At 37.8% G+C, this 27,063-nt stretch overlaps 1 protein-coding gene and 1 non-coding gene across 2 annotated transcripts in view; one reads left to right on the plus strand and one right to left on the minus strand.

The window, feature by feature from the left end:
* Positions 1-16,948, plus strand: part of TMCO1 (transmembrane and coiled-coil domains 1) — a 64,880-nt gene extending 47,932 nt beyond the window's left edge. The window contains exon 7 of the mRNA XM_061120212.1: positions 16,390-16,948. Coding sequence (XP_060976195.1) covers positions 16,390-16,488 — 99 coding nt within the window. The 3' untranslated portion in view covers positions 16,489-16,948. The remainder of the gene's footprint in view (positions 1-16,389) is intronic.
* Positions 14,882-14,988, minus strand: LOC133041755 (U6 spliceosomal RNA). The gene has a single exon (XR_009689330.1). It is a non-coding gene; the product is annotated as a U6 spliceosomal RNA (small nuclear RNA).
* Positions 16,949-27,063: the final 10,115 nt, after the last annotated feature.

Here is a 27,063-nt window from a genome sequence, read left to right on the forward strand (position 1 = left end):
GCAGATGACACCACCTTTATGGCAGAAAGTGAAGAGTAACTAAAGAGCCTCTTGATGAAAGTGAAAGAGGAGAGTGAAAAAGTTGGCTTAAAACTCAACATTCAGAAAACTAAGCTCATGGCATCTGGTCCCATCACTTCATGGCAAATAGATAGGGAAACAGTGGAAACATTGGCTGACTTTATTTTTCTGGGCTCCAAAATCACTGCAGATGGTGATTGCAGCCATGAAATTAAAAGACGCTTACTCCTTGGAAGGAAAGTTATGACCAACCTAGACAGCATATTAAAAAGTAGAGACATTACTTTGTCAACAAAGGTCTGTCTAATCAAGGCTATGGGTTTTTCCAGTGGTCATGTATGGATGTGAAGTTGGACTATAAAGAAAGCTGAGCACTGAAGAATTGATGCTTTTGAACTGTGGTGTTGGAGAAGACTCTTGAGAGTCCCTTGGACTGCAAGGAGATCCAACCATTCCATCCTAAAGGAGATCAGTCCTGGGTGTTCATTGGAAGGACTGATGCTGAAGCTGAAACTCCAATACTTTAGCCACCTCATGCGAAGAGCTGACTCATTTGAAAAGACCCTGATGCTGGGAGAGATTGAGGAAAGGAGGAGAAGGGTACGACAGCATGAGATGGTTGGAAGGCATCTCCGACTCAATGGACATGGGTTTGGGTGGACTCTGGGAGTTGGTGATGGACAGGGAGGCCTGGCATGCTGCGGTTCATGGGGTTGCAAAGAGTCGGACACGACTGAGCGACTGAACTGAACTGAACTGAAAATATTAATAAAATACAGTGATGTATACATTCTGCTTTAAGCAACAAGAAACAATTGTGTTTTAATTACATGCGTTGCAATTCTGTTTTAATTACAAAGATGTTACTACTATGTTTGTGATTGCTCACAATAGTTTTTTGGTGGTTTTTTGTTGTTGTTTTAAATGATTTTATTTATTTATTTTTGGCTGTGCTGGGTTTTTGTTGCCGTGCGGGCTTTTCTCTAGTTGCAGTGAGCAGGGGCTACTCTTCATTGCATTGTGAAGGCTTCTTACTGCAGTGGCCTCTTCTTGCGGAGCACGGGCTGAGGGCATGCAGACTTCAGTAGTTGCAGCACGTGGCTTCAGTGGTTGCAGTTCCTGGGCTCTAGAGCACAGGCCCAATAGTTGTGGCACTCGGGCTGAGTTTTGCTCTGCCACCTATGGGGTCTTCCCAGACCAGGGATCTAACCTGTGTCTCCTGCATTGGCAGGCGAATTCTTTACCACTAAGCCACCAAGGCAGGCCAGGTTTTTTTTTCTTTTTCTTTTTTTTGGCCGTCTCTCAAGTTTTCGGGGATCTCAGTTCCCTGGCCAGGGATTAAACTCAGGCCACATCAGTGAAACACAGAATCCTAACCACTAGGCCACCAGAAAACTCACAGTTATTGTTGAGTTCGATCCCTGGGCTGGGAAGATCCCTCGGAGAAGGAAACGGCTACCCATCCCAGTATTCTGGCCTGGAGAATCGCACGGACTGTATAGTCCATGGGGTCACTAACAGAGTCGAACAGGACTGAGCGACTTTCAATTCACTTAGGTTTGTCATAGCTTTTCTTCCAAGGAGCAAGCATCTTTTAATATCAGGCTGCAGTCATCAGCTGCAGTGATTTTGGAGCCCAAGAGAATAAAGTCTGACACTGTTTCCATTGATTCCCCATCTATTTTGCCATGAAGTGATGGGACTGGATGCCATGATCTTAGTTTTTTGAATGTTGAGTTTTAAGCCAGCTTTTTCACTCTCCTCTTTCACCCTCATCAACAGGCTCTTTCGTTCCTCTTTGCTTTCTGTTATTAGGGTGGTGTCATCTGCATATCTAAGGGTATTGATATTTCTCCTGGCAGTCTTAATTTCAGCTTGTACTTCATCTAGTCTGGCATTTTGCTTGACGTTCTCTGCATGTAAGTTAAATAAGCAGGGTGACAGTATACAACCTTGACGAACTCCTTTCCCAATTTTGAACAAGTCTGTTGCTCCATGTCTGGTTCTAACTGTTGCTTCTTGACTGCATACAGGTTTCTCAGGAGGCAGATAAGGTGGTCTTGTATTCTTATATCTTTAAGAATTGTCTGGTATTCCTATGTCTTAAAGAATTTTCCACAGTTTGTTGTGATCCACACAGCCAAAGGTTTATTAGCATAGTCAGTGAAGCAGAAGGAAATGTTTTTCTGGGACTCTCTTGCTTTCTCTGTGATCCAGCAGATGTTGGCAACTTGATCTCTGCTTCCTCTGCCTTTTCTAAATCTAGCTTGAATATCTGGAAGTTCTCGGTTCATGTACTGTTGAAGCATAGCTTGGAGAATTTTCGTCATTACTTTGCTACCATGTGAAATGAGTGCAGTTATGCAGTAGTTTGAGCATTCTTTGGCATTGGAATGAAAACTGACCTTTTCCAGTCCTGTGGCTACTGCTGAGTTTACCAAATTTGCTGGCATACTGAGTGCAGCATTTTAACAGCATCATCTTTGAAGTTTTGAAATAGCTCAACTGGAATTCTGTCACCTCCACTAGCTTTGTTCATAGTGATGTTTCCTTCCTAATGACCACTTGACTTTGCACTCCAAGATGTCTGACTCTAGGTGAGTGATCATACCATCGTGGTTATCTGAGTCATTAAGATCTTTTTTGTATAGTTCTGTGTTTTCTTGCCACCTCTTCTTAATATCTTCTGCTTCTGTTAGGTCCATACCATTTATTTTCTTTATTGTGCCCATCTTTGCATGAAATGTTCCCTTGGTATCTCTAATTTTCTTGAAGAGATCTCTAGTTTTTCCCATTCTGATGTTTTTCTATATTTCTTCACATTGTTCACTTAGGAAGGCTTTCTTATCTCTCCTTGCTAGTCTTTGGAACTTAGCATTCATATGGGTATGTCTTTCCTTTTCTCCTTTGCCTTTCACTGCTCTTCTTTTCCCAGCTATTTGTAAGGCCTTCTCAGAAAACCATTTTGCCTTTTTGTATTTGTACTGCTACTTGGAGGTCATTATCTGGAAATCACCATCTGAAAACTGTAGCATTTTTTTAAGTGAAATAAATGTTAAGAGTGATCATTGAGAAAGTTCAGCTCAAGATAGTCTTTAAACTCCTTTCAGTTATTCCAGAAATTCTGGTGAGGTGTATGTATAGCAGTTAATTTCATGAGGTCATTTACCATGGTAGTCAGCAAATTCTATTTACTCAGTAGTTTGTATGGGTCTAGGTGATAAACATTTTTGTGTTTACTTTTCAGACCATACAATTTTTATCACAGCAACTCAACTCTGCCATTATAATATGAATACAGCCCTAGACAAAATGTAAAGGAATGAGTGTGGCTATGTTCCAACAAAACTTTTTTTTACAAAAAACAGGCAACAGGGTTCAGGCAGGAGGATGTATGTTCATACTTTCAATTTCTGCTTGTCCAGTTCTCTACACTGATATTAATAAGAGAAATGTATATAGAGCTATAGTATAGGTATTCTGAGATATTAAAAATCTTTGAAAAATCCCTAAAATGACCTACCTTTATAATTTTTGTTTTATTAGTTGCCAAAAGTTTCTGTATTCCTTTCCCCACTTCTTAGTATGTATACTAACAGGAGGATTATGAACTTATATCCAGTCTGAAATAGTTCAGCATTTGAAGTTTTTCTGTGGAATATATGCTTCTTTCTTTTCATTAAAATCCTTATTCACTTGCTCTTTCCATATTTTCTTTTGTTGTTTTATTTGCTTTTCAGGATCTTAGGTTACATAAGAGTTGACTCTGTAGATGCCTGTGAAACAAGCCATCATAAAATATGAGGCTTTCAGAGTATAGAATATAATTCCCTCAGTGAGACCATTCTTAGAGAAAGAAATAGGCCACTTGATTTCAGATATATACTGTAGCATAACGTAATTTTGAGAGAACATAATGAATTGTTTTTGTGTTGAGGTCAAATTGATTAAGTGATGAGGAAACTAACATAGAATGATTCAAGTTTCTATAGTGATTGGTCATACTCTGCCTTACACTACAGGATTTTTTAATTTGTTTTTGTCTACTTGTAATTTTCATCTGTCTTATCCTTTCTTCCCCAACTCTTTTAAGCTAGTGATTTCTTAATTTCCTATATATACCTTAAAGAATCTATATAGAGTACATAGTATGTACCTAAAAGGCATGTGTGAAACAGAACAGTAGATGCTATACCCAAATATAAACTTATAAACTTGGAAAATTGAGGTTATACCTCTTTTTACTCCCTATCGCTACGTAAGAAAATTCATAATTGCCCCCAACCTCCAGTAGAAGTTGTTGAGCTTTGGCATTTTTACTGTGTGATAGGTAAGAATTGCTGTCTCATTGTGGTTTTAATTTGCATTTGGATCGAGCGTCTCTGTTTGTCCAGGAGCTGCTCATGTATTTTTCTTTCTTTGGTAGGGGAGCCGCTGTGCACGCTTTTTGCCTGTCTCACTGTTGGGTTGTTGGCCACTGTCTTAACTTTTAGCTCTTAGCGAGCTGAGCTGTGTGTGCTCTAAATTACGAATAACTTTTGCAACTGTTGTTTGTATTTCAGTTTTACTTAGTATGGTTTTTGCCATGCAAAATTTTGTTTCCTGGAGTGTTTTTTTTTCCTTGTTAGTCTTTTATTAAAGTTCCGCAGAAATTCATCTTTGTTTTCTTCTACTACTTGTTAGTCTCTTATACAGTTTCTTATGTAGTCATGGCTCAATCCATTTGGAGTTAATCCTGGCTTACCTTATTTATTCTTTCTTTTCGCTCTTGTTCTTTGCCAACTTTTGTGTGACTTTTATGAGGAAAAACATGAAAACATGGATTCATTTGAGATCAAAGTTTGCCTCCGCATTTTTTTGAAAGACCAAGAAGCTAGAGGGTCATAAGATTGCAGTGAGGTGAATGATAATTCTTGAATTTGATGTGTATTTGAATAGGGTGAATCCCTGTCAAATTATTAATTAATATTTTCTCTTTGAAATTTGAATGTCTGTGTTTGACTAGGGACGCTCCTCCTCTCTTCACACCTTGTGTAGATAATCAGGTCTTTTGGAATTCGGGTGCCATCGGATGGGTTAAACAATGTTATCTGAGATCCTGGAGTAAAAGAATATGAAGGAGTGGGTCAGAACATACACGTCACACTTGGAGAGTCTCAAGGTTTGAATTTGTCAGTGTGACTGCCCCTGGTAACAGTTTTCCCAAGGACTCCTCAAGGCAATGCTCTCTTATGCCCAGAAACTGCTTTCTGATTTCCTATACTCAGTAATTCCAGTACTTTTAGTCTTTTTCATTTATTGTGGTAAAATAAATATAACATGAAAGACACTGTTTTAACCGTTTTTAATTGTTCATTTCTTTGACCTTAAGTACATCGTGTGGTGTTGTACAACCATCACCGTTATCCATTTCTAGAATTTTTTCATCTTCCCAAACTGAAAATCTGTGCCCATTAAACACTAAATCTCCATTATCCTCTCCCCTCAGTCCCTGGCAACCACCATTCTAATTTCTGTCTCTGTAATTTTGACTGTTCATGTTTGTGAATTTGCCCTCATAAATGTAGAATCATACTTATGTCCTTTTGTAACTGGAAAGTTTTCAGGGTTCATCCATGTTGTAGCATATGTGAGAATTTGCTTCCTTCTTAAGAGTGAATAAACTTTCTATTGTATGTATATACCGTTTTTTTTATCTGTTCATCTACCAAAGGACAGTTGGACTGCTTCTATCTTTTGGCTGTTGTGAGAAATGCTACTGTGAACACAGGTATATAAATATACGAGTTCATGTTTTCACTTCTTTTTCATTTATATTCCACAGGTAGAATTGCTGGTCATACTGCAATTCTGTTTAATTTTTTTGAGGCATCAGCACACTGTTTTCCATAACTAGTCCCCATTTTTGCCCAGTACTGTTAATCTCAAATCTTAGTTTACCACCAGTTTGAGACCATAATCTTATGAAAGATTATGGCGTTTACATATGTCAGTTAATAACATCTTTACAGTGTTAACCAGAATCCACTTCCTTTACTGAGAGTGATAGTGTGATTGAATCAACCAGCTCTAGTCCCTTCATGACAGTACCCTGAGGGTAGGAGTATACTAACTGGTTAAAAAAGAGCATCACCTGAAGAACAACTGCAAAAAAACAAACAAAAGCAACAACTGCTAACTTATGTATCACTGTCATGTGATTGTCATAACATCGGGGCTTCCCTTTACAACGTGGCTCAGATGGTAAAGAAGCTGCCTTCAATGTGGAGGACCTGGGCTCAGTCCCTGGGTCAGGAAGGTCCCCTGGAGGACCAAATAGCAACGTACTCCAGTGTTCTTGCCTGGAGAATTCCATGGACAGAGGAGCCTGGTGGGTTACAATCCATGGGGTCACAAAGAGTCAGACACAACTGAGCTACTAACACTTACTTATCATACATGCCCCCTTATTATGATAGAGGTATAATATTAAGTTGAATAAGGATATCTATCTGCTTCAGTAATTTTTCCCTCATCTGTGAGATAACTTATCACATTAGTGACAATTCCTTGGTAAATTGGTTCCTCTGTTCATTTATTCATTTACTAAAACTTGAACACATAATATATATCAGGCTCTGTGCTAGGTGCTTAGTTGTAAAAAAAAAAAACTGATATATAACGATGGTCCTCATGGAATTTATCTTTTGAAATAAAAAGGTGAATTTTCTCTACCTGCAGTATCACTTCAAAAAAATCTTTATCAAATATGAGGGTATAGAAGTATATTTAAAGCTACTTCTGTTGAACCAATCATTCAGAGTGGAGGCAGATTTAACAAAGATTAAATTTTAAACCTAAACTAAGGCAATTTTATGACTTATTACTAATTCACATGTAAGTATTTGGGAGTCTGGTTTTATCCATGACATATTTTTTTCATGTTGTAGGATGTTATTGACTGTATGATTCACCATTGATTTAAGAGTTTTCTAGGAAAAGTGGAAATAACACTGTACTGATCATATAATAGATTTTAAGACACATTCCTACTTCAAAAACTTGAAAATGGTGGGGGAGAGGGGGAATGTGTTATGAGGTTGAAGAAATGTTAGTCGCTCAGTCATGTACAACTCTGGGATCCCATGGGCTGTAACCCACCAGGCTCTTCTGTCCATGGAATTCTCCAGGCCAGAATACTGGAGTGGGTAGCTGTTCCCTTCTCCAGGGGATCTTCCCAACCCAGGAATCAAACCTGACTCTCCCGCCTTGTAGGCATATTCTTTACCATCTGAGCCATAAGGGAAGCCCAAGGAAATACAGTATTTGGAGGTAAAACACCAAGGTTTGATTCTTGTTGCCTCTTACTAGCCTAATACCCTTGGGAAAGTCATGTAACCTCTCTGAGTCTCAATTTTCACAAAGATGAAGTCGGGTTTAGCGTTTAGTGTGCAACCGCACCACATTATGATAATCTGATGCCAATGATATAGAAAGTTAGCTGTTAATCTCAAAGTGGTAGGTTTTTTGTTTGTTTTTTTTTTTTAAACAAGTTAGCGCCTGCCCCTGCCCTTGGGATGTTTTTAAAATTACTGTTTGTTTCCCAGCCCAAGATAGGACTGGTTCTTTTCATAGATTAAAACATGGTGGTGATATGTCATATTAACTGAAAATAAATCTAATTACCTTTCCTTATTTTATCTTTCTTCTTTTGTTTACTTCCTTAATGTGTGGTGATTAGTGATTAGCTGCCTTGACATTCACATCACTATTTCCTTTGTGTGAATTTGTAGCAGCGGAAATGGTAGGTCTGCCAGCTTTTATCAGAGGTGTTAAGTTAGTCCAGTGTAGTAATGGATTTTAAGAATAAAAGGAAATTTTCTTAATTCCTAAAATTAAAATACTTGCCTTTTTTTTTCCTTTTCTTATTATGAGTCAGTAGTGGATTGAGTAAATTATCTCCTCTATAGAAAGTGTTCTAATTCTTAGTGAAAATCCCAGCAAATTTACCTGGTAAACAGCTAAGGGAAAACAGGTCTCTTCTTATAAATGTATATGATAGTTAAAGCCATAACAGAATTCTCTTTACTTTGAAAACAAAAAGAATTAGTGTTTATGAGGAAAAGTACAAGAAAGAGTTTCTTATATTTTTTTTTCCTTTGTCACCCACATCTTAATATATAACCATGTGGATATATGGCTATGATCTTTAGAAATGTCAGTGAGAATTTGTCATTGTCCCCTTCAACAGGTATATGTGCTTAGGACAGGGATAAAAATAAGTAAGTTTAATTTCTTATCACACTTTTGGCTTCTGTAGGGCAAAGAATTTTGATATGGCTTGTATGTCTGTAAGGACAGGTTCTAATTATGTCATGTCAGTTTATCTTAAAGTCATCAAAATGATAGAAGGACCAGCTAGATGCCTGCTATCTCCTGCATCTCATTAATTTATGTCACTTTATTTAAGGATTAGAACTTAATTCATTAATTCAGTATAGCTCATCTTTAAGCAAAGTATTTTCATTTGTAGTATTTAACTTTAAATCAGTTAAGAGAATGCATTTGGTTTGAAAAGTGATGGGTAAGTACTAAGTGAGAACAGATTATTCAGGCATCATCTCAATCTGATCCCTTTGAATTGTTTCAGTGAGTTTAAGGCTTCATTTAGAATATTCCTGTCCTTGTTGAAGAATGTTTCAAGTCCTTCACTATGCCAGGAATTCTTTGATGCTGAGATGCAAGAGCAAGGAGTAATTATCTCTACCCTTGTGAAACTCACAGTCTATGTGGGAAAACAGATCCGTAAATAATAGCAGAATGTGATTGATAACCTTTGTATATGTGTACGTATATAAAATGGTTTGGGAAGGGGAAAAATGTGCTATGGAAGTGAAATGACTATAGGAATTAGTTCTGTGAAGCTAAGATTTTATACAGGAGGGGCATTTAAATTGTGTCTTGAAAGGTGAGTAGAGGTTTTCCAATTTTATCAGATTTTCCTGGCATCGTTTGAGTAAAAACATGAAAGCTTGAAAGTTGTAGTGAACATAGAGATCACCGAGTCCAGAATTTTTGGTGAGTGTCAGAGCTTAATGTCTGTACTTCACAGTACAGTATTAAGTGATTTTTCCCTGTGTTTCTTTCCTTCTTTCTATGTGTTTCTTTTTCCTTTGTTTATTTGTTTATTTATTGGCCCTGTTATGTGGCTTATGGGCTCTAAGTTTCCTGACCAGGGATTGAACCCAGGCCCAAGCAGCAAAAGTGCCAAATCCTAACCACTGGACCATCAGGGATTCCCTGCGTGTGTTTTTATAGTGTAAGTCTGCTAGTGACAGATTCTCTTACTCTTCATTTATCCTAAAATATTTGTTTATCTTTACTTTTGAAGGATATTTTCATAGGATATAGAATTCTGGATTGACTGCTTTTGTTTGTTTTAATCCTTTCAGCTTCAGTTTTGTTTTTTTAATAGTGGCAACCCATGTTTATTACAATTATATACAGTCGGATCTTATATTCTGAAACCTATACCTGATCACATGAAAGAACATGTTTGGGGACGGGGTGGGGACAGACGGGAGGGCCCGGGCCCGGCTCCTGGTGGGTGGGACGTCTCCCCAGGGTGGCAGCTGTTGGGAGCAATGCGCTCTCACTTGTGGCAGCGACCAGGCCGGGGCTGCGACCAGCACACACGGGCGGCGTTGTCTGGGCAGGGCCTGGCTGGGGGGCTCGGGGGGCCATGCCCGGAGGGGCGCGCAGGGCTGTCTCTTGGAATGGGACATTGTGGCCCCCGTGGCCACTGGTGAAACAGCTTCAGTTATTTCTGATGAGAAGACCTTTATGTCTTTGTATCCCTGTAGATAATAATAACTTTTCTCTGGCTGCTTTCAGATATTTTTCTTTAAGCTTGGTTTTCAGCAATTTGACTATTATGTGCCTAAGGGTACTGTAATTTAACTGGTTTTTTTTCTAGCTATACTAGGCAGCTTAACAGGATCTTAGTTCCCCAACCAGGGACTGAACCTGGGCTTCCATGGTGAAAGCACCAAATCCTAACTACTAGACCAGCAGGGAACCCCACTCCCGCCAAGGGTATTTTTTTTTATTATTCTTATCCCTCTATAGCTTATGGCTTTTTTTTTTAATTTGGGAGAATTTCAGCAATTATTTCTTCACATATTTTTTTCTGCCCCATTCTTTCTCTCTTAATTCCATTTACTTATAGTCTGTTTGGTATTGTCCAATAGAAAACTGAGTCTCTGTTCAATTATTTAGTCTTTTTCTCTCTGTTGTTTAGATAGGATAATTTGTTGTAATCTGTTTTCAAGTTCACAGACTCCTCCCTTATATCTGTAATCTTAAAAAAGGAGTTTCAAGACCCCTCTTTTATCTCTAATCTGAGTTAACCCTAAGCTCATCCAATGATTTTAAAATTTTGATATAGTATTTTTTAGCTCCTGAATTTCCATTTGGTTATTTTTTAGCCTTTTTCCTTCCTTGCTGAAGTTTAGTATTTGTTCATTTGTTATGAATGAATATATTTTCTTTTATGTCCCTTGGCATGGTTAATTGGCTTCTTTAAAACGTTGCTTACTAAGTCCAGTGTTTGGATCATCTCAAGGTTGAACTCTGTCTGTTGCCTGTTTTCTTTTGTCTGGGTCATGTTTTCCTGTTTCTTGGTATGTCTCAACTTTGGATTGTATCTTGTACATTGTAAATGATAAGCTACAGAGAGTCTAGATTCTGTTATTACTAACAGAGAGGGGTGTTTTTGTCTGTCTGTTTGTTTGTTTAAGTGGGCAGCTCAGTTGGCATTCAAACTCGAAGGTCTGTCTTCTTTGTGGTAGACATCTAGGAAATCTCAGTTACTTTAGTCTTAGCTGGTTGAAAGCAGTCTCTCCCATGAATGGTTTAAGAGTTAACCAGAGAATTGGGCAGAGTTTGCATGCTAAGTTGCTTGTCGTGTCTGACTCTTTGCAACCCCATGGACTAGCCCACCAGGCTCCTCTGTCCATGGGATTTTCCAGGCAGGAATACTGGAGTAGGTTGCCGTTTCTTCTCCAGGGGATCTTCCTGACCCAGGGATCAAGCCTGCATCTTTTATATCTCCTGCATTGGCAAGCAGGATCTTTACCACTAGCGCCACCTGGGCAGAGTTTAGACGCAGAATTTTACAGTCCCCTGTTAGCTCTATTTTCGAGGAATTTTTTTTCAGTTGCTATGGTTGGAGAAGGAAATGGCAACCCTCTCCAGTATTCTTGCCTGGAAAATTTCGTGGATGGAGGAGCCTGGTGAACTACAGTCTATAGGGTCACAAAGAGTTGGACACAACTGAGTGACTAACACTTTCACGTTCATGGTTGTCCTAAACTCTGTCCTTTGGTACTTCAAACTAGTAAGACTACAATTTCATATTGAGTTTTAAATCCCCCACATAGTGCCAGCTGGGTTCTACTATCTGTTATGAGCTTTTAAAAGGATAGAACATCTATCTTCTTACACAAAACTAAAACTCAGAACATTCTTCTTGACTGATTGAAATTGTCACTTGATCCCCTAATCTTCCCAGAAGAGATCCTATTTACAAAAGAGGCCTTTGGACAGCCTAAGGACAGAAAAATACTCATTCATTCAGTTTTACTAAGGAAATGATGTTATTCTGGTGCAGACTTGATGTGCTTATCCTTTTAGAATTTTGATTTTCACCTTGCAAGATATGTGTTGAAGTCAGCAATATAATTTATTACAACACAGCTGTGTTCAAGAATGTTAAAGTGCCACGGCCACACAGGACTCCTTTCAAGGTGCTTGGTGGGAAAATTCGAAGGGCCCAACAAGGGGCTTCAGATTCCCAACACTGTTTTATCAGTTTTCTTTGTTGACTTTTTACATGAGATTTTGTTTAAAGAAAGGGTTCTGTGACTAAAGAGTCAAAAAATAATTGATCTAGTGAGCCTCCTTCTTGTAAATGTAATGAAAATTGAGATTTGGTTCAATAAAAAGATATTGCATGTTGGTGTTTTTTTTTGTTTGTTTTTTTTTTTTTTTGGCATAATTTGCCAGTATTGGAAATCAAGTCTTCTGACTGTTACCCAGTACTATCTCAGCTGCATCAGTGTTGTACTGTCATTAAATATTTAATATCTTTGTCATCCTCCTGAATAGCCTATTCTGATACAGTGTGAAAATCCTGGAACTGTTGGATGGGGCCATTCAAGATTTTGGGGTTTTACAGGCAGCATTATGCATAAAGTAAAGATTATGTTATGGGAACTTGATGAGAAATTGTAATCAATTGGAACGGAAGGTTGGTTGCCGGATGCCAGAGGAGCTAACAAAGAGCAAAGTGAGGGCGGCTATGGCTTGAGTTATTTTAGCTAAATGACTAAGAAATAAAATTTAGCAGAATGTGTTTATTGCCAATGACCTGGGTCTTCCCAAAATATCCAGTTAGCAACCAACAACTTCCTTTTCTTGATCACCAGTCCTTATCCTTTGCAGAGAGGAAGGAACGCAAATCCTGTAGTGCTATTTTTCTGAGTTTCCTGCCAAAAGGAGGCATGATTACGGGAAAATGTTTTTCCTTTGTTTTTCCCTTCTGACACACACTCTTCAGTTGTTACCTGATTACACAGGACTGGACAGAAATTCAAAATAATTTTTCCAAAAAATAACTTCCAAAGCATTACCACATCTTATATTTTGTATTTCTGTTAAGCATTCTTCTATTTCATCTTCTTAATATATTAAAACTCTTTATCTTTTAGCATAATGCATATTTCTAAACTGAATGAAGTTCTTCAAAGATATAAAGGAGAAAATACATATAAATGAACCTACTATACAGTGTGAAGCTCAGTATTTATGGAATTACAACTTGACAGTTGGATCTCCTTTCTTTATCTGCATATAAGGATAATATGTATCACTGAGTTGTGAGAATTAAACAAGAATATACATGTGAAGTGCTTAGAACAATGTCTAATCACTCAGTGGTGTCTGACTCTTTGCAACCTCATGAATTGCAGCCCACCAGGCTCCTCTGTCCATGGGATTCTCCAGGCAAGAATACTGGAGTGGGCTGCCATTTCCTTCTCCAGGAGATCTTTCCAACCCAGGGATCAAACCCCAATCTCATGCACTGCGGGCAGATTCTTTGCCATCTGAGCCACCAGGGAAGCCCCGAGAGTAGCCCCAGCTCACTGCAACTAGAGAAAAGTTCATACAGCAACAAAGACCCAGCACAGTCAAAAATAAATAAGTAAACATTAAAAATAAAAGAGTGTGGATTCAATTGTGAGAGGATAGCAATTCAACTCATTTTTAGAATTTCACTAAAAGATAAGATTGCATATAGTAAATGCAGAGCATTGGTATCAAAATACAAATACTTGAGTAATGTACCACTGATACACTTGATTTGGTTTACAAAGGGAGTCTGGAATGAGATCCACAAGGACAACAAAGCATAAACCTTCCTGGATTTACATGAACTTCAGTCTCGGCTGCTAAAGTGCCTTGTTTTAACATTTCTGTTGCCACTGTGGTCATTGCTGTTAGGGCTGTTTTCCATCCAGAACAGCAGCTTGTGTCCAGTAGTCGTTCATGTTTGTTTGTTTGTTTGTTTTTCATTTATTTTTATTAGTTGGAGGCTAATTACTTTACATTATTGTAGTGGGTTTTGTCATACACTGACATGAATCAGCCATGGATTTACACGTATTCCCCATCCCGATCCCCCCTCCCACCTCCCTCTCCCCCCCCGATTCCTCTGGGTCTTCCCAGTGCACCTGGCCCGAGCACTTGTCTCATATGCATCCCACCTGGGCTGGTGATCTGTTTCACTATAGATAGTATACATGCTGTTCTTTCAAAACATCCCACCCTCGCCTTCTCCCACAGAGTCCAAAAGTCTCTTCTGTACATCTGTGTCTCTTTTTCTGTTTTGCATATAGGGTTGTCGTTACCATCTTTCTAAATTCCATATGTATGTGTTAGTATGCTGTAATGGTCTTTATCTTTCTGGTTTACTTCACTCTGTATAATGGGCTCCAGTGTCATCCATCTCATTAGAACTGATTCAAATGAATTCTTTTTAATGGCTGAGTAATATTCCATGGTGTATATGTACCACAGCTTCCTTATCCATTCATCTGCTGATGGGCATCTAGGTTGCTTCCATGTCCTGGCTATTATAAACAGTGCTGCGATGAACATTGGGGTGCACGTGTCTCTTTCAGATCTGGTTTCCTCAGTGTGTATGCCCAGAAGTGGGATTGCTGAGTCATATGGCAGTTCTATTTCCAGTTTTTTAAGGAATCTCCACACTGTTTTCCATAGTGGCTGTACTAGTTTGCATTCCCACCAGCAGTGTAAGAGGGTTCCCTTTTCTCCACACCCTCTTCAGCATTTATTGCTTGGAGACTTTTGGATAGCAGCCATCCTGACTGGCATGTAATGGTACCTCATTGTGGTTTTGATTTGCACTTCTCTGATAATGAATGATGTTGAGCATCTTTTCATGTGTTTGTTAGCCATCTGTATGTCTTCTTTGGAGAAATGTCTGTTTAGTTCTTTGGCCCATTTTTTGATTGGGTCATTTATTTTTCTGGAATTGAGCTTCAGGAGTTGCTTGTATATTTTTGAGATTAATCCTTTATCTGTTGCTTCATTTGCTATTATTTTCTCCCAATTTGAGGGCTGTCTTTTCACCTTGCTTATAGTTTCCTTTGTTGTGCAAAAGCTTTTAAGTTTCATTAGGTCCCATTTGTTTAGTTTTGCTTTTATTTCCAATATTCTGGGAGGTGGGTCATAGAGGATCCTGCTGTGATTCATGTCGGAGAGTGTTTTGCCTATGGTCTCCTCTAGGAGTTTTATAAAAAATATGGAATGCTTCACGAATTTGCGTGTCATCCTTGCGCAGGGGCCATGCTAATCTTCTCCGTATCGTTCCAGTTTTAGTATATGTGCTGCCGAAGCGAGCACCGTTCATATGTTTTTAATTCATAATGAGATTGTCAACAGTCTGTCCTTTCAGTCTGCCATTTGAAATATTTCCTATTTTCCTTTGACTTGTCTTCTTTAAATCACAGTAAACCTGTGATTTAAAGGGCACCAGAGGTTTTTACACTGGTCTTTATCTCTAAAATGATAAGGACTCACTTAATTGACCCTTGTCTCAACAGAATAACTGAGCAAGGATGCTTTGTACATTTTGTCTAGATTATATTATTGTATTTGTTAGCTAGACAAATGTGTTTATCAGTAGCTAATTCTGTAATGTCTTATTTTAGATTTTATCTTTAAAGTAATTTCCCATCATGCCTTCCTTTGCTGGATACATTGTACGTGGTCAGGGAATACTTACTGATTAAATAGGAGTGGCATTCTGTTATTTGGTCTTCTTACTGCTTTGTGCAATGCATTTTTAAAGAGGGCATTGAAGGAGCTACTTTTATTATGAAAGTAATACAAACATTCTCCAGCTTTACTGAGGAAAACTTACCTGAACTACTAATGGTTGTTTTTCTTCTTGTTTTTAGATTTCTTTTTAGTATTTATTTCTCTATGGCCATGCTTTGAGGCTTGTGGGACTTTATCAGTAATTTTGGACAGGCCCTCCTACTCTTCCAGGTTTTCATTGATTTCTCAAATATTAAATGAAAGAATTAGCAAGCACAATTAGATATCTTTAAGGTTTTTCCCTCTTAAAAATGCTGTACAAAATCTTAACTGACCTTTACGTACCCCTCCAAATTCATGTACCTCTTTCCTCCACCTTTAAAGCAAAGCAGTTCCTCCCCACATCACACTGTCCACTCCTGATTGCTCTTCGGAATGCCTGCACCTCTCTGCTCCCACTAGTTGAGTCCTTGCCCTTCAAGAGCCAATTGTGTTTATTCCCAAACTGTTTGTGTTAGTTTTACTCATTGTTGTATTTATGTGATTTAATTTAATGTTATATTAACTGATGAAATCTGAGCATAAAAATAATTTTTTATGAGTTCTAATTTGATAAAGTTGAGTTCCTAAAAAAAAAAAACCAAAAAACTACTGAATTAGATTTAAGTGAGACAACTGAAAAAGATGAGGGGCTGTGCTAAAAATATAGGTGGATTCTGGACTCAGATTACTTTGCAGGATTCTTAATTCTTTCACTTATTTGAAGAAGTTGATACTGACTAGTTTTAGCTTCACGTGTTGTAATAATGACTGAATTCAGCTATAAGACTCAGAAAAGGCAGAAAAGTAACACAGTAGTGATCATTCTATTTTAGGTGATATCAGTACTTTTTATTTGTAAGGCTTCTCTTTATGAGCTGTGTTTTAAATACTTTTCTCTGTATCTTATACTAAAACCCCATTTTTATTCTGTTTCCGTCACAGAACATCCAGAAGATTCTTGGCCTTGCCCCTTCACGAGCCGCCACCAAGCAGGCAGGTGGATTTCTTGGCCCTCCACCTCCTTCTGGGAAGTTCTCTTGAAAGCAAGAAGAACCCTATATTTCTGTCATTCTTTTCAGATATCCAAATCAGACCCAGCAACTATTTTACAGCAAGAGCCATAGGCAGCCTTAGCAGTTGGGCTAATTTCTTCTACATTTGAGTTATTTTTAGGCTTTTTTGGGGGTGTAATTTGAATAAGAATGGTACCTAACAAACATGATAGTGCTTTTGGTCACAGATTAATTTTTTTTAAACAAGTGTGTTGATTAAATAAGCTCAGGTGATGTTTATGTAATGAGAAATTCATATTTTGCTTACATGAATATTTCTGTGGGGTCAGAATGTATGTGCTGTGTGCCACGTATCGTGGAAGTTGGCTCTCCATTAGCATTTTGAGACCTGGAAGAAAAATTTAGTTTATATAATTCTTAATTGAAACTATATGTTGTGTGTGTGTATATGACCCAAGATCTAATAAAAGAGGCTAGAATTTTACTTATTTCATCTCCAAGGAGACATCTGTTTTGATTTGCCTTATTTCTAGATAATTTTTAGTAATCTGAACATAAAGGTAAACGTTGGCCAGAAAGGGGCAGTGCAGTTTTTGTTTTTTTTCTTTTCCTCCCCTTCCCCTCACCATTGGGCAGTGTTTGAGAGTAATATTTTATCACTCTTGCTTCATATGCTTAAATATAAAGTTGCCCTGTTACAGGAATTGGAAAGCATGAAAGGAAAGGAAAGTAGTGACGCAGGGGAGTATAACAACGGAGCTCCTCAACAGTTTCCTTCGTACCCCAGTACAATCTGCTGGGTTCTTGAGAAGATTCAAGTTGATCCCACTCTTAGTTCTCCCCCTGGAGGCAAGTTTATAGTTGCATGTGGTTAATTTGCAGAGCCTCCTTGTAGTCACAATGGCCTTCAGTTCCTGCCGGGCTTCTTTATAAAGGATGAGAGAATGCTTATACCATGATCTTCCTCCCTAATCTGTGGAATTGGAAATCCTGTGTGGAGTGATAGCTCTAGTTACTTAAATATTTACATTTATCAGTAGTGTTCTTAGATGCATGTTTTCTACCAGTGAGAAAGTCACAGCTGGTAAACCAACAGCAGACTTTTCAATTGAATAAAATCCAGAAGACTGTGGGATAATATTTTCAAAGCTGGACAAAATAATTAGCAACCTAGAGTTTTATGTACAGCTAAACCATAAGTTTGGGGGCAAAACTGGACAGTATTTTGACAGCTATGGTATCCAAGATAGTTAAACTGTTAAAGGATGTATTTTCAGAGACAGAAACAGAATACCAGGGAAAAGGTGTGGGATATAAGCAACAATGGTCAACACAGAAATTGATAAAATCTATGGATAAAGTGAAACATTTTATGGATTATCTAGTTTAGGGATTATCTCAAGACAACACCGCAGGGTTATACTGTTCTCACACTCAATTAACAGATGAAGAAACTGAGGCAAGAGGGGTTAAATAACTTGATCAGCATCACATAGCTAGTGAGTGGCGGAGTTAGGATTTGAACCCAAGCAGTTAAAAGTCATCTAGCCCAAGCTCTCAAATGCTGTGTTGTATTATAACTTCCCCATATAGTATGTGGTGAGTCTCTTGCCATCACTTTACCTTATCTCCTCAGAAGATATGAGATCCAAAGTTGGGGCTTTGTCTTTTTTTGTTCTTCTTTCCTCAAAGCCGTCACATCACATGGGTGGGAGAGAGCACTGCAGGAACTCATTAAATGCAGATGAAATGCAGCAGAAGTCTGTTTCAAGGCTACTGTTACCAGAAAAGGGGGCTTCCCTGGTGGCTCAGACAGTTAAAAGAATCCGCCTACCAATACAGGAGACACAGGAGATGCAGGTTTGATCCCTGGGTTTGGAAGATCCCCTGGTGAAGGAGATGGCAAGCCCCTCTAGTATTCTTGCCTGGAGAATTCCATGGACAGAGGAGCCTGGCGGGTTGTGGTCCATGGGGTTGCAAAGGAGGTGGACACAACTGAGCGACTAACACTTACCAAGAAAGCTGCCTGATAATGGGTGGTGATGACTTCTAATCGTCTTTTCTCCATGTCACTGACTGTTCCAGGCAAAATAAAAATTAAAAGGGTGACAAGGAGATGATCATAGTAACAATGACGACAAATGATGGAATATCTAAAATAAAACATGAAAAGAGAAGAAACCACACTCAAAATTCTGCCATCACCTGGAAAAATGAAAATACACAGTTCATCTTACCACCCACCCTCTTAGGTTTTGAAACTGATGCTTTCTAGTCAGAGTTCTAATGGATGTTGAGGTTTTTATAAAGTAAATTTCAGTGGAAGAGGATAACTAAGAGGAAAAAGTAAAAAGGGAGAAAGAAGGGAGATAACGTCTATTCACCCTATTCCTAAAAGGAAGCAATAGCAAGGATGTGTACAGAGGAAACAAAGCTGTCACATCACAGGAATGTAAATTCAAGGAGATTTTAAGGGCTACTGGAGCCTCGCCCTTAGTTTGTTTTTTTGTTTTTTTTTTTAGTTACTTGCCCCGAAAAGTTTTTAAGACTACTCATTTGGATGACTCTAAATCCAGACCATCACCAAGTTAATGGAGATGACATTCGTGGCCAGTCTTAGGTCTACCCCTGCTTGCTTCCGTTTTTCTTACATTATTCTAAAATCTTAGGCATTGTATTTTTTACTCAGATTTGAAGGCTTTAAAATATATATCTACATTTATATCTCTCTATCTCAGTACCATTTTCACACTTTAAAAATTTAGCAATTCCTTGATAGAATAGATTTTTTTACATTTTTTTAAATCTGGACCAAATATTAGATAGCCATATTTTAGTTGGTTGATAAGTGTTGTAAATCTCTTCTATTGTAGTGGTTCTCAAACTAGAATACATTAGAATCACCTGGAAGTCTTGTTAAAGAGCAGTCCCCTGAGCCCCATTGCAGAGTTTCTAAATAGAGCTTGAGAATTTGCATTTCTAACAAATTCCAAGGTGACACTGATGTTGGCTGGTTTAAAGTCCACTCACATTTTACTTCCCCACCATCTCTCTTCATTTCCTGCTTTGCAATTTTTAAAGAAATATGCTTAGGGAATTTTAATAGTGTTGAGAAAAACTTATGCAATAATATATGGGAAAGTATCATTAAATTTAAGAGTATATTTTCAGTTCAGTTCAGTTCAGTCGCTCAGTCGTGTCCGACTCTTTGTGACCCCATGAACAGCAGCATGCCAGGCCTCCCTGTCCATCACCAACTCCTGGAGTCCGCCTAAACCCATGTTCATTGAATCAGTGATGCCATCCAACCATCTCATCCTCTGTCGTCCCCGTCTCCTCCTGCTCTCAATCTTTCCCAGCATCAGGGTCTTTTCCAATGAGTCAGCTCTCCTCATCAGGTGGCCAAAGTATTGGAGTTTCAGCTTCAGCATCAGTCCTTCCAATGAACACCCAGGACTGATCTCCTTTAGGATGGACTGGTTGGATCTCCTTGCAGTCCAAGGGACTCACAAGAGTCTTCTCCAACACCACAGCTCAAAAGCATCAATTCTTCAGGGCTCAGCTTTCACTATAGTCCAACTCTCACACCCATACATGACCACTGGAAAAACCGTAGCTTTGACTAGACCTTTGTTGACAAAGTAATGTCTCTGCTTTTTAATATGCTATCAAGGTTGGTCATAACTTTCCTCCCAAGGAGTTAGCGTCTTTTAATTTCATGGCTGCAATCACCATCTGCAGTGATTTTGGAGCCCAGAAAAATAAATTCAGCCACTTTTCCACTGTTTCCCCATCCTTGCCATGAAGTGATGGGACCAGATGCCATCATCTTAGTTTTCTGAATGTTAAGCTTTAAGCCAGCTTTTTCACTCTCCTCTTTCACTTTCATCAAGAGGCTCTTTAGTTCCTCTTCACTCTCTGCCATAAGGGTGGTGTCATCTGCATATCTGAGGCTATTGATATTTCTCCCAGCAATCTTGATTCCAGCTTCTTCTTCCTCTAGCCCAGGGTTTCTCACGATGTACTCTGCATATAAGTTAAATAAGCAGGGTGACAATATACAGCCTTGACGTATTCCTTTTCCTATTTGGAACCAGTCTGTTGGTCCATGTCCAGTTCTAACTGTTGCTTCCTGAGCTGCATACAGATTTCTCAAGAGGCAGGTCAGGTGGTCTGGTATGCCCATTTCTTTCAGAATTTTCCACAGTTTATTGTGATTCACACAGTCTATATCTGCTTTATTGACTATGCCAAAGCCTTTGACTGTGTGGATCACAATATTTTCACTACATTTAATTAAAATAATAAACATAAATTGAAACCTACCTATATGTCCTTGAATACTTCTCCTAAGAGTTACCTGTAGTATCTCTTAGAAGTAAAGTTAGGGAATATAACCTAACTTTCAGATTCAATCACTTGCTCACTCATTCTTTGCTATTTCCTGGAGCATATCTCAGTCCTGCCTTGCAATTTGCTTGTTGAAGAAACTGCTTTGTTTCCCCTGTAAACTTTCTCTCAGTTTGAATTTTGTTGCTTGCATGCCTGTTTTACACACTGTTGATAGTCTCTTTTTGTAACATTAACAGCTTTGCTAATTACTAATTACTAATAATTAGGGATTGAAAAATTATAATATTCTAGTATCCCTTCATTTATTAGGTAAAATACCTCTATAGATAGAAATGTCCCTTCATCTACTCTTTGTTTGCACGGGGTTAAATTTTTTAGGGAAAGCAGAATAAATGCATGATTATCTAGTTTTCAAAATAATGAGCTATTTACTACGATCTTCCAGGGGTGTGCAAGGTGTGTGGGTGTGTGTGTAGTTCATAGGTTTAGACATACTTGCTTCACTTCAATTCACTGAAGTTATTTTTCTTGCAGATGCTCAAATTGTCCTATTTTTGGCTAGTGAGAGGCTTTTTTTAGTTGGCTTCTGGGGCTGTTTGACATGACCCTAGTTTTCATTGGTGGCATCCTTGCTAAGGGATAGGATGTTTCAGTATCACCTCACATTTCCTGCCTGACTGGAAGGCAATGCTTTCTTCAGGGAGGCCTGTTTCTTTTTAATGGAGAATGGTATTTGGAGAATGCAATCAGAGCATTAAAGATTCTCCTAGAGGCTGGGTTACTAGGCCTTTTTTTGTAGGCTAAGATAAGTAATATGTTTTGTTCTTTTAAGATAAAATACATCATGAGGTTATGCCAATATTCTATGCCCCACTTAAATTCAGGGCCACAGTTTTCCCTTAATCTCTTTGACCTATGTCTTTTTAATTCTCATGCTAAGAATACCAGTTTTCATTGCTAAAAATGATGTAATACCATATAATTAGTCATTAGTATAATCCCACAATATCCACTCAAAAGTCTCAGAGTATCAATACCAGTGTTACTACCAATCAACAATATAATTACTGAAAAATAATTGAAGTTTTTTTGTGGTAAGGGGATTCTTTAAAATACATCTCACTGCAGGTTCATAGATTACGGAGATTTCAAATTATAGGAATAGTTTCTTTTTTCAGTTTCTCATTCATGTCGTCCCTGGTGGCTCAAACGATAAAGAATCTGCCTGCAATGGGGGAGACCTTGGTTCAATCCCTGGGTTGGGAAGATCCCCTAGAGAAGGGTGTGGCTACCATCTCCAGGATTCTTGCCTGGAGAATTCCATGGATAGAGCCTGGTGAGCTGTAGTGTAGGGGGTTGAAGAGAGTTGAATGTGACTGAGTGACTGATGCTTTCACTTTTTCATGCCCTCATCACTGTCTCCTTAATTTCTCTGAAACAGCCTCTCAGATAGTCTTCATTGTTCAGGTCTCTCCTGGCTCTGCTCCATCATTCACCCTGTAAAGGCAAATAACCTTTCTAAAATATAAACCTAATTATTTTGCTCCTCCAAGGAGGATTGTCCACTGGCTCCCAGTAGCCTGTAAGTAAACTCAAGCTATTTAGCATAGGAAATCATCCTATCCTGGATCTCCAGCCTCTCTCACCCCTAGGATCAACCCCTCTCCTATCCCTTTCTTGCCTATATCCTAGGCTCCAGTCAAGCAGATTTACTTTTTAAATTCTGCATTTTTCACATTCTTTTACAACTTTACTACCTTTGTTTTCTCTGCCTGGAATGTTCTTCCTTTTATTGGCCTGATTTTCTCATTTTTTCTTCTCAACTCAGCTTAAGCATCTCCTCCTCCCAAAGGTTTTCTCTGGTCTCTATGTGGTCATATTTGGTTTCTTTTCCCTGTATCTGTTTGAGCATTTCATATACAAGTCACTTATAAAAAATGGGCAAATCTCTTGAAGGCTAATTACTTTACAGAATTTTGTTGTTTTCTGTCAAACATTGACTAGAATCCATCATAGGTACACCCATTAACCTTCAGTTAAATAATAAATTTTAAAAAAAATTTTTTAAGGAAAAAAAAAAGGACAAATCTCTTAACTTTCAATGGCCTAATCTGAAAAATGAGATGAGTACACTAAAAATGAGTTAGTACACTGACTAAAACTCTCATGTCCACCATCACTTCTCTGAATCTTCAGCTAGATTCTCTTAGTTCCCTCTGAAAAGCCTGCTGCCTGCTGCCCACAGCACGTTGGATGCCATCAGCTGCGCTTATGCACTTTAGCTCTTATCAGGGAATTGTAAAACATTATTCGTTTTACTTGTTAATTTTATTTATGTTGACTGAGTATTATGTAAATTAAAGAAATATGAATGCAAAAAAGAACTGTGTCCATGAAAACTAATTTGAATGGTTTGAAATGAATCAATAAAAGCAAATTGCTAAAAATAAATGCTTTGACTTACATATGGGTAAAATTCCAGGAACTAAAAAAGAAGTAATAAAAGTTTAGAAAGATTCAGTACTCATATTAATTCTTAGTGTTTTATTTAGTCCATACATCACTTTAAACATAGCAAAACTGGAAATGAGGTGATGCATTTTTTTAAATATTTATTTTATTTATTTGGCTGCACTGGGTCTTAGTTGTGGCATATGCAATCTATTTCCCTGACCAGAGAAGGAATCTGGGCCCCCTGCACCAAGAGCATGGAGTCTTAGCCACTGGGCCACCAGGGAAGTCCCCAGAGGCAATACATTTTGGTCTTATAAACATTTTAAGAACACATAACCACAAAACATGGAATTTTCATTATCACAAATTCTGTTTAGGGACTTCCCTGACAGTCCAGTGGTAAGAGTCTGCACTTCAGCTTCATGGGGCTTGGGTTCAATCCCTGGTTGAGGAACTGAGATCCTGCTTACCACATAGCATGGCCAAAAAAAAACAAAATAGAAAAATAAATTGATTTTAAAAGCCAAATTTTGTTTCAATTCTTCTAATATTTGAAAGTTTTGAGTTGCATATGTTTGATTTTGTTGTTTATTACTATAAAATATTCATGGAAAACAAAGAAAAGGTTTCTTTGAAATAAATGAGCCAATCATAATGAATCAAACAAGAGGTGATACATTATGGGTTTGTTATATACAAATAATAATAATGAAACTCCAAGCAATAGACTCATATTCAGGGAAAAGGCCTTGGCTCTGCATCAAAAGTAAAGAGGTATATATGTGTTATAAGTTAAAGTTTCTGAAGTGCATAAGAATTTTTTTTTCATGATTCTGTAATTAGCTTTTTAGATTAACCTACAGATTACTGGTTCTAGTCACATCAGCCACTTGGGTTTTTCCCTCACAGTGTTTCTGATGGGTTATATAAAGCAACTGACTTTATGCCTGGCATCTTGAAAACATTTGATCTTCAAACACAGCAATCCTATAAGGTAGACAGGATATCTTTGTATTATTCGGATTTTATATGTGACAAATCAGGTTATGAGATGTTATGGTGTTTCCAAGATCACAATAAGTGGCAGAACCAGAAAGAACCTTAGGCTTCAGGATCCACACTTTCAGAGTATGGATGGATACTCGTTCATACTGTCAGCCTACAGAGCACCCAGTAGGCTCACTCCATTGGATCTACAGTATGAGAATGCTGAGCTGGAATCCTGCTGGACTTGTACCCTGTATGCAAAATGTCTTCATGTAAAGCAAGCTGGGCTTCCCAGGGAGTATTATTTAAGTGACTATCACTATCTCTTTTCCCTCTATTTTTAAAAACCTTTCCCGTATTCTTACTTCACCATCTGAATGGTACATATTGATAAGACTTTGTGAATCTTGGAAGAACTTTTTAAATTATTAAATCAATTAGGAAATTGCCCAGCTGTCACAGAGGATAAATGTAAGTCTAAGATACAGTTTGTTTTGTTTTTTAATTTCAAAATTGCTTTTAAATAATTTTTATTTTTTAAACATATTTTACTGAAGTAGTTGATTTACAAGGTGTTATTTTCTGATGCATAGCAAAGTGATTCAGTTATACAAATATACATTCTTTTTCATATTCTTTCCCATTATGGCTTATCACAGATGATATTTTGAATGGCTGCTTTCTGCAGATGGGAAGCTAAACACATATTTAAATTCAGAAAATTATATTTGGATCCATGACCCATATGGCTGTTTGTGAATATAATCAAGGGCCTGTTTTATACATGTGATTTTTAGGTTTGTAATTAATCCTGCAACCATTTACTGAACAAAGTCATTGATCATAAATAGAGATCATATCAAGAAGGTTGAAAAAGCCTGAAACCTGCTTAAGCTGGTGACAGACTGTTCCATTCTAGAGGAAATTTCACATTTTTAAGCAAAATAAGATGATAACTTTAGAGCAGTGATTTTGAAATTTATTTTGACCACAGTCCATGGTAAGGAATACCAGTATGCAACCCATACACTGAAGTTTCCCAGACAGTGTTTCTGAGACAGTGATGGTCTTTGATGATTTCATACTGTTTCATTTTTCAAAAACATTGGTTACATTCTTTAAATGCAGTTCTGCTCTTTTTTGGTAACACTGCTCCAAGAATACTCAGATATAAACAGTAAAGTCAGCTTGGGCAGGAAAGTGGAAATTCCACTGGCTTCCCTATTTCCATTTATATCCCTTGACTCAGGGGTGATATTTAAAATATAAAAATGCCATTTAAAAAGCATGCTGAAGAGATCCCTCTAAAATTTTGTTTGTTCTCCATGTCCACATCAGTTTTTCTATTTAATCTATAAAGATGCTGTTTGTACAAAAAATTTGGGTCTCAAGCTATTAATTTTTATGACCTACTAGTAGGTGGTACCAGGAAGTTTGAAGAAGAAGAAAAAAAAAAAAAAGAAAAAAAAACAAGAAAGCCCCAAAAAGACAAGACACAGAGAAAGAAAGATCTTTTTAGAACTTGAATTAGGAAATTTGGGGCAATAGAGAAGAACACTGCTCAAATTAGATATTGTTGGGCTCATCTAAGACTTTCTGACTATATTATGTTAATCAGTAATTGGGTCTTTAAAATGAAGAACAATCAAGTTCCTAGAAAGACTTTGGCCAGAGTATGAGTTCTTTCCTCAAATATGCTGGGATGATGGAATGACACTTTCTGGAAGATGAGAAAACAGAGGAACCTGAAATTAATGTCAAGATATAATTACATACATTCATTCACCCATCCACCAAGCATGCACACAGTACCATCTTTTTGCAAGACTGGGAACATAGTGGCTACAAAGGTGAGGTGAGTAGGATTTTATGTTCAAACAACGGACAGTTTGTGACTACCTCATCAGCTACCTTATCTAACGAAAGAGGGTGATAATTCCTTCAGTACGCTGCTCCTCACAAAATTTATGGAGATGAAATGAGGAAGAGATATACACTTTGTAAATTATAAGGGAACATTAATAGAGAGCATTAAGTACAATGGTCATTTGTTTTATTTCTGTAGATACTAAGCAATCATTGGACAATTTGTTTTTCTTCCCCTTTAATCATCAACTTGTAATATAACTCTAGATTTCTGAAGTTCATTTGCCTAAAAGCTTTAACTGTATTTAGTGAAATCTTGCTGATAAAAAGCACTAGACTTGTGGATGAACAAACTTCATTTCCTTCTAATCTTGGTTGTACCCCATATCCATAAGATAATTAAAAATCTTATCTTCCAATAAAAAATAAACCAATTTCTTGCTTATCTCAGTAGATAGGATTTATTGATACACAATAAAGGTTAAAAAAGCACCCATCAGTCTTCAAAATAAAATACTATTAGGTCTGCTCTCAAAAAAGTACATGACTACAGATAGGTCATAATCTGTATAACTCTGGTAATACTCAGTCCTTAAAGGTTCCAACAATGTGAATATCACCTCCCCAATGTGATTTTTGTCAGTCACATCAGAGCAACTCAACAGCACCAGGGAGGTGCAGGGATTAGTAATACATAGTCAATATCCTCTAGAAGCAAGGATGAACAACACTACTGACTGTGGTGTATATTGCGATAGAGGTAGCTACATGGAGAGGAGACCACTGATTCTGTTTGAGGGAACAGGTTAGCAAAAAGCAAAAGCCCTGCCTTCAAAGAGCTTACAGTATCAATGGGGTAGCATTTGATTGACTCAACCAAGTGTGGCAAGCAGAGATGAACATAATGTGTTCTAGGACATAGAGGAGGATATCTAACACAGTC

This window comes from Dama dama, chromosome 20 (assembly GCF_033118175.1).
Source record: "Dama dama isolate Ldn47 chromosome 20, ASM3311817v1, whole genome shotgun sequence".
Lineage (NCBI taxonomy): Eukaryota > Metazoa > Chordata > Mammalia > Artiodactyla > Cervidae > Dama > Dama dama.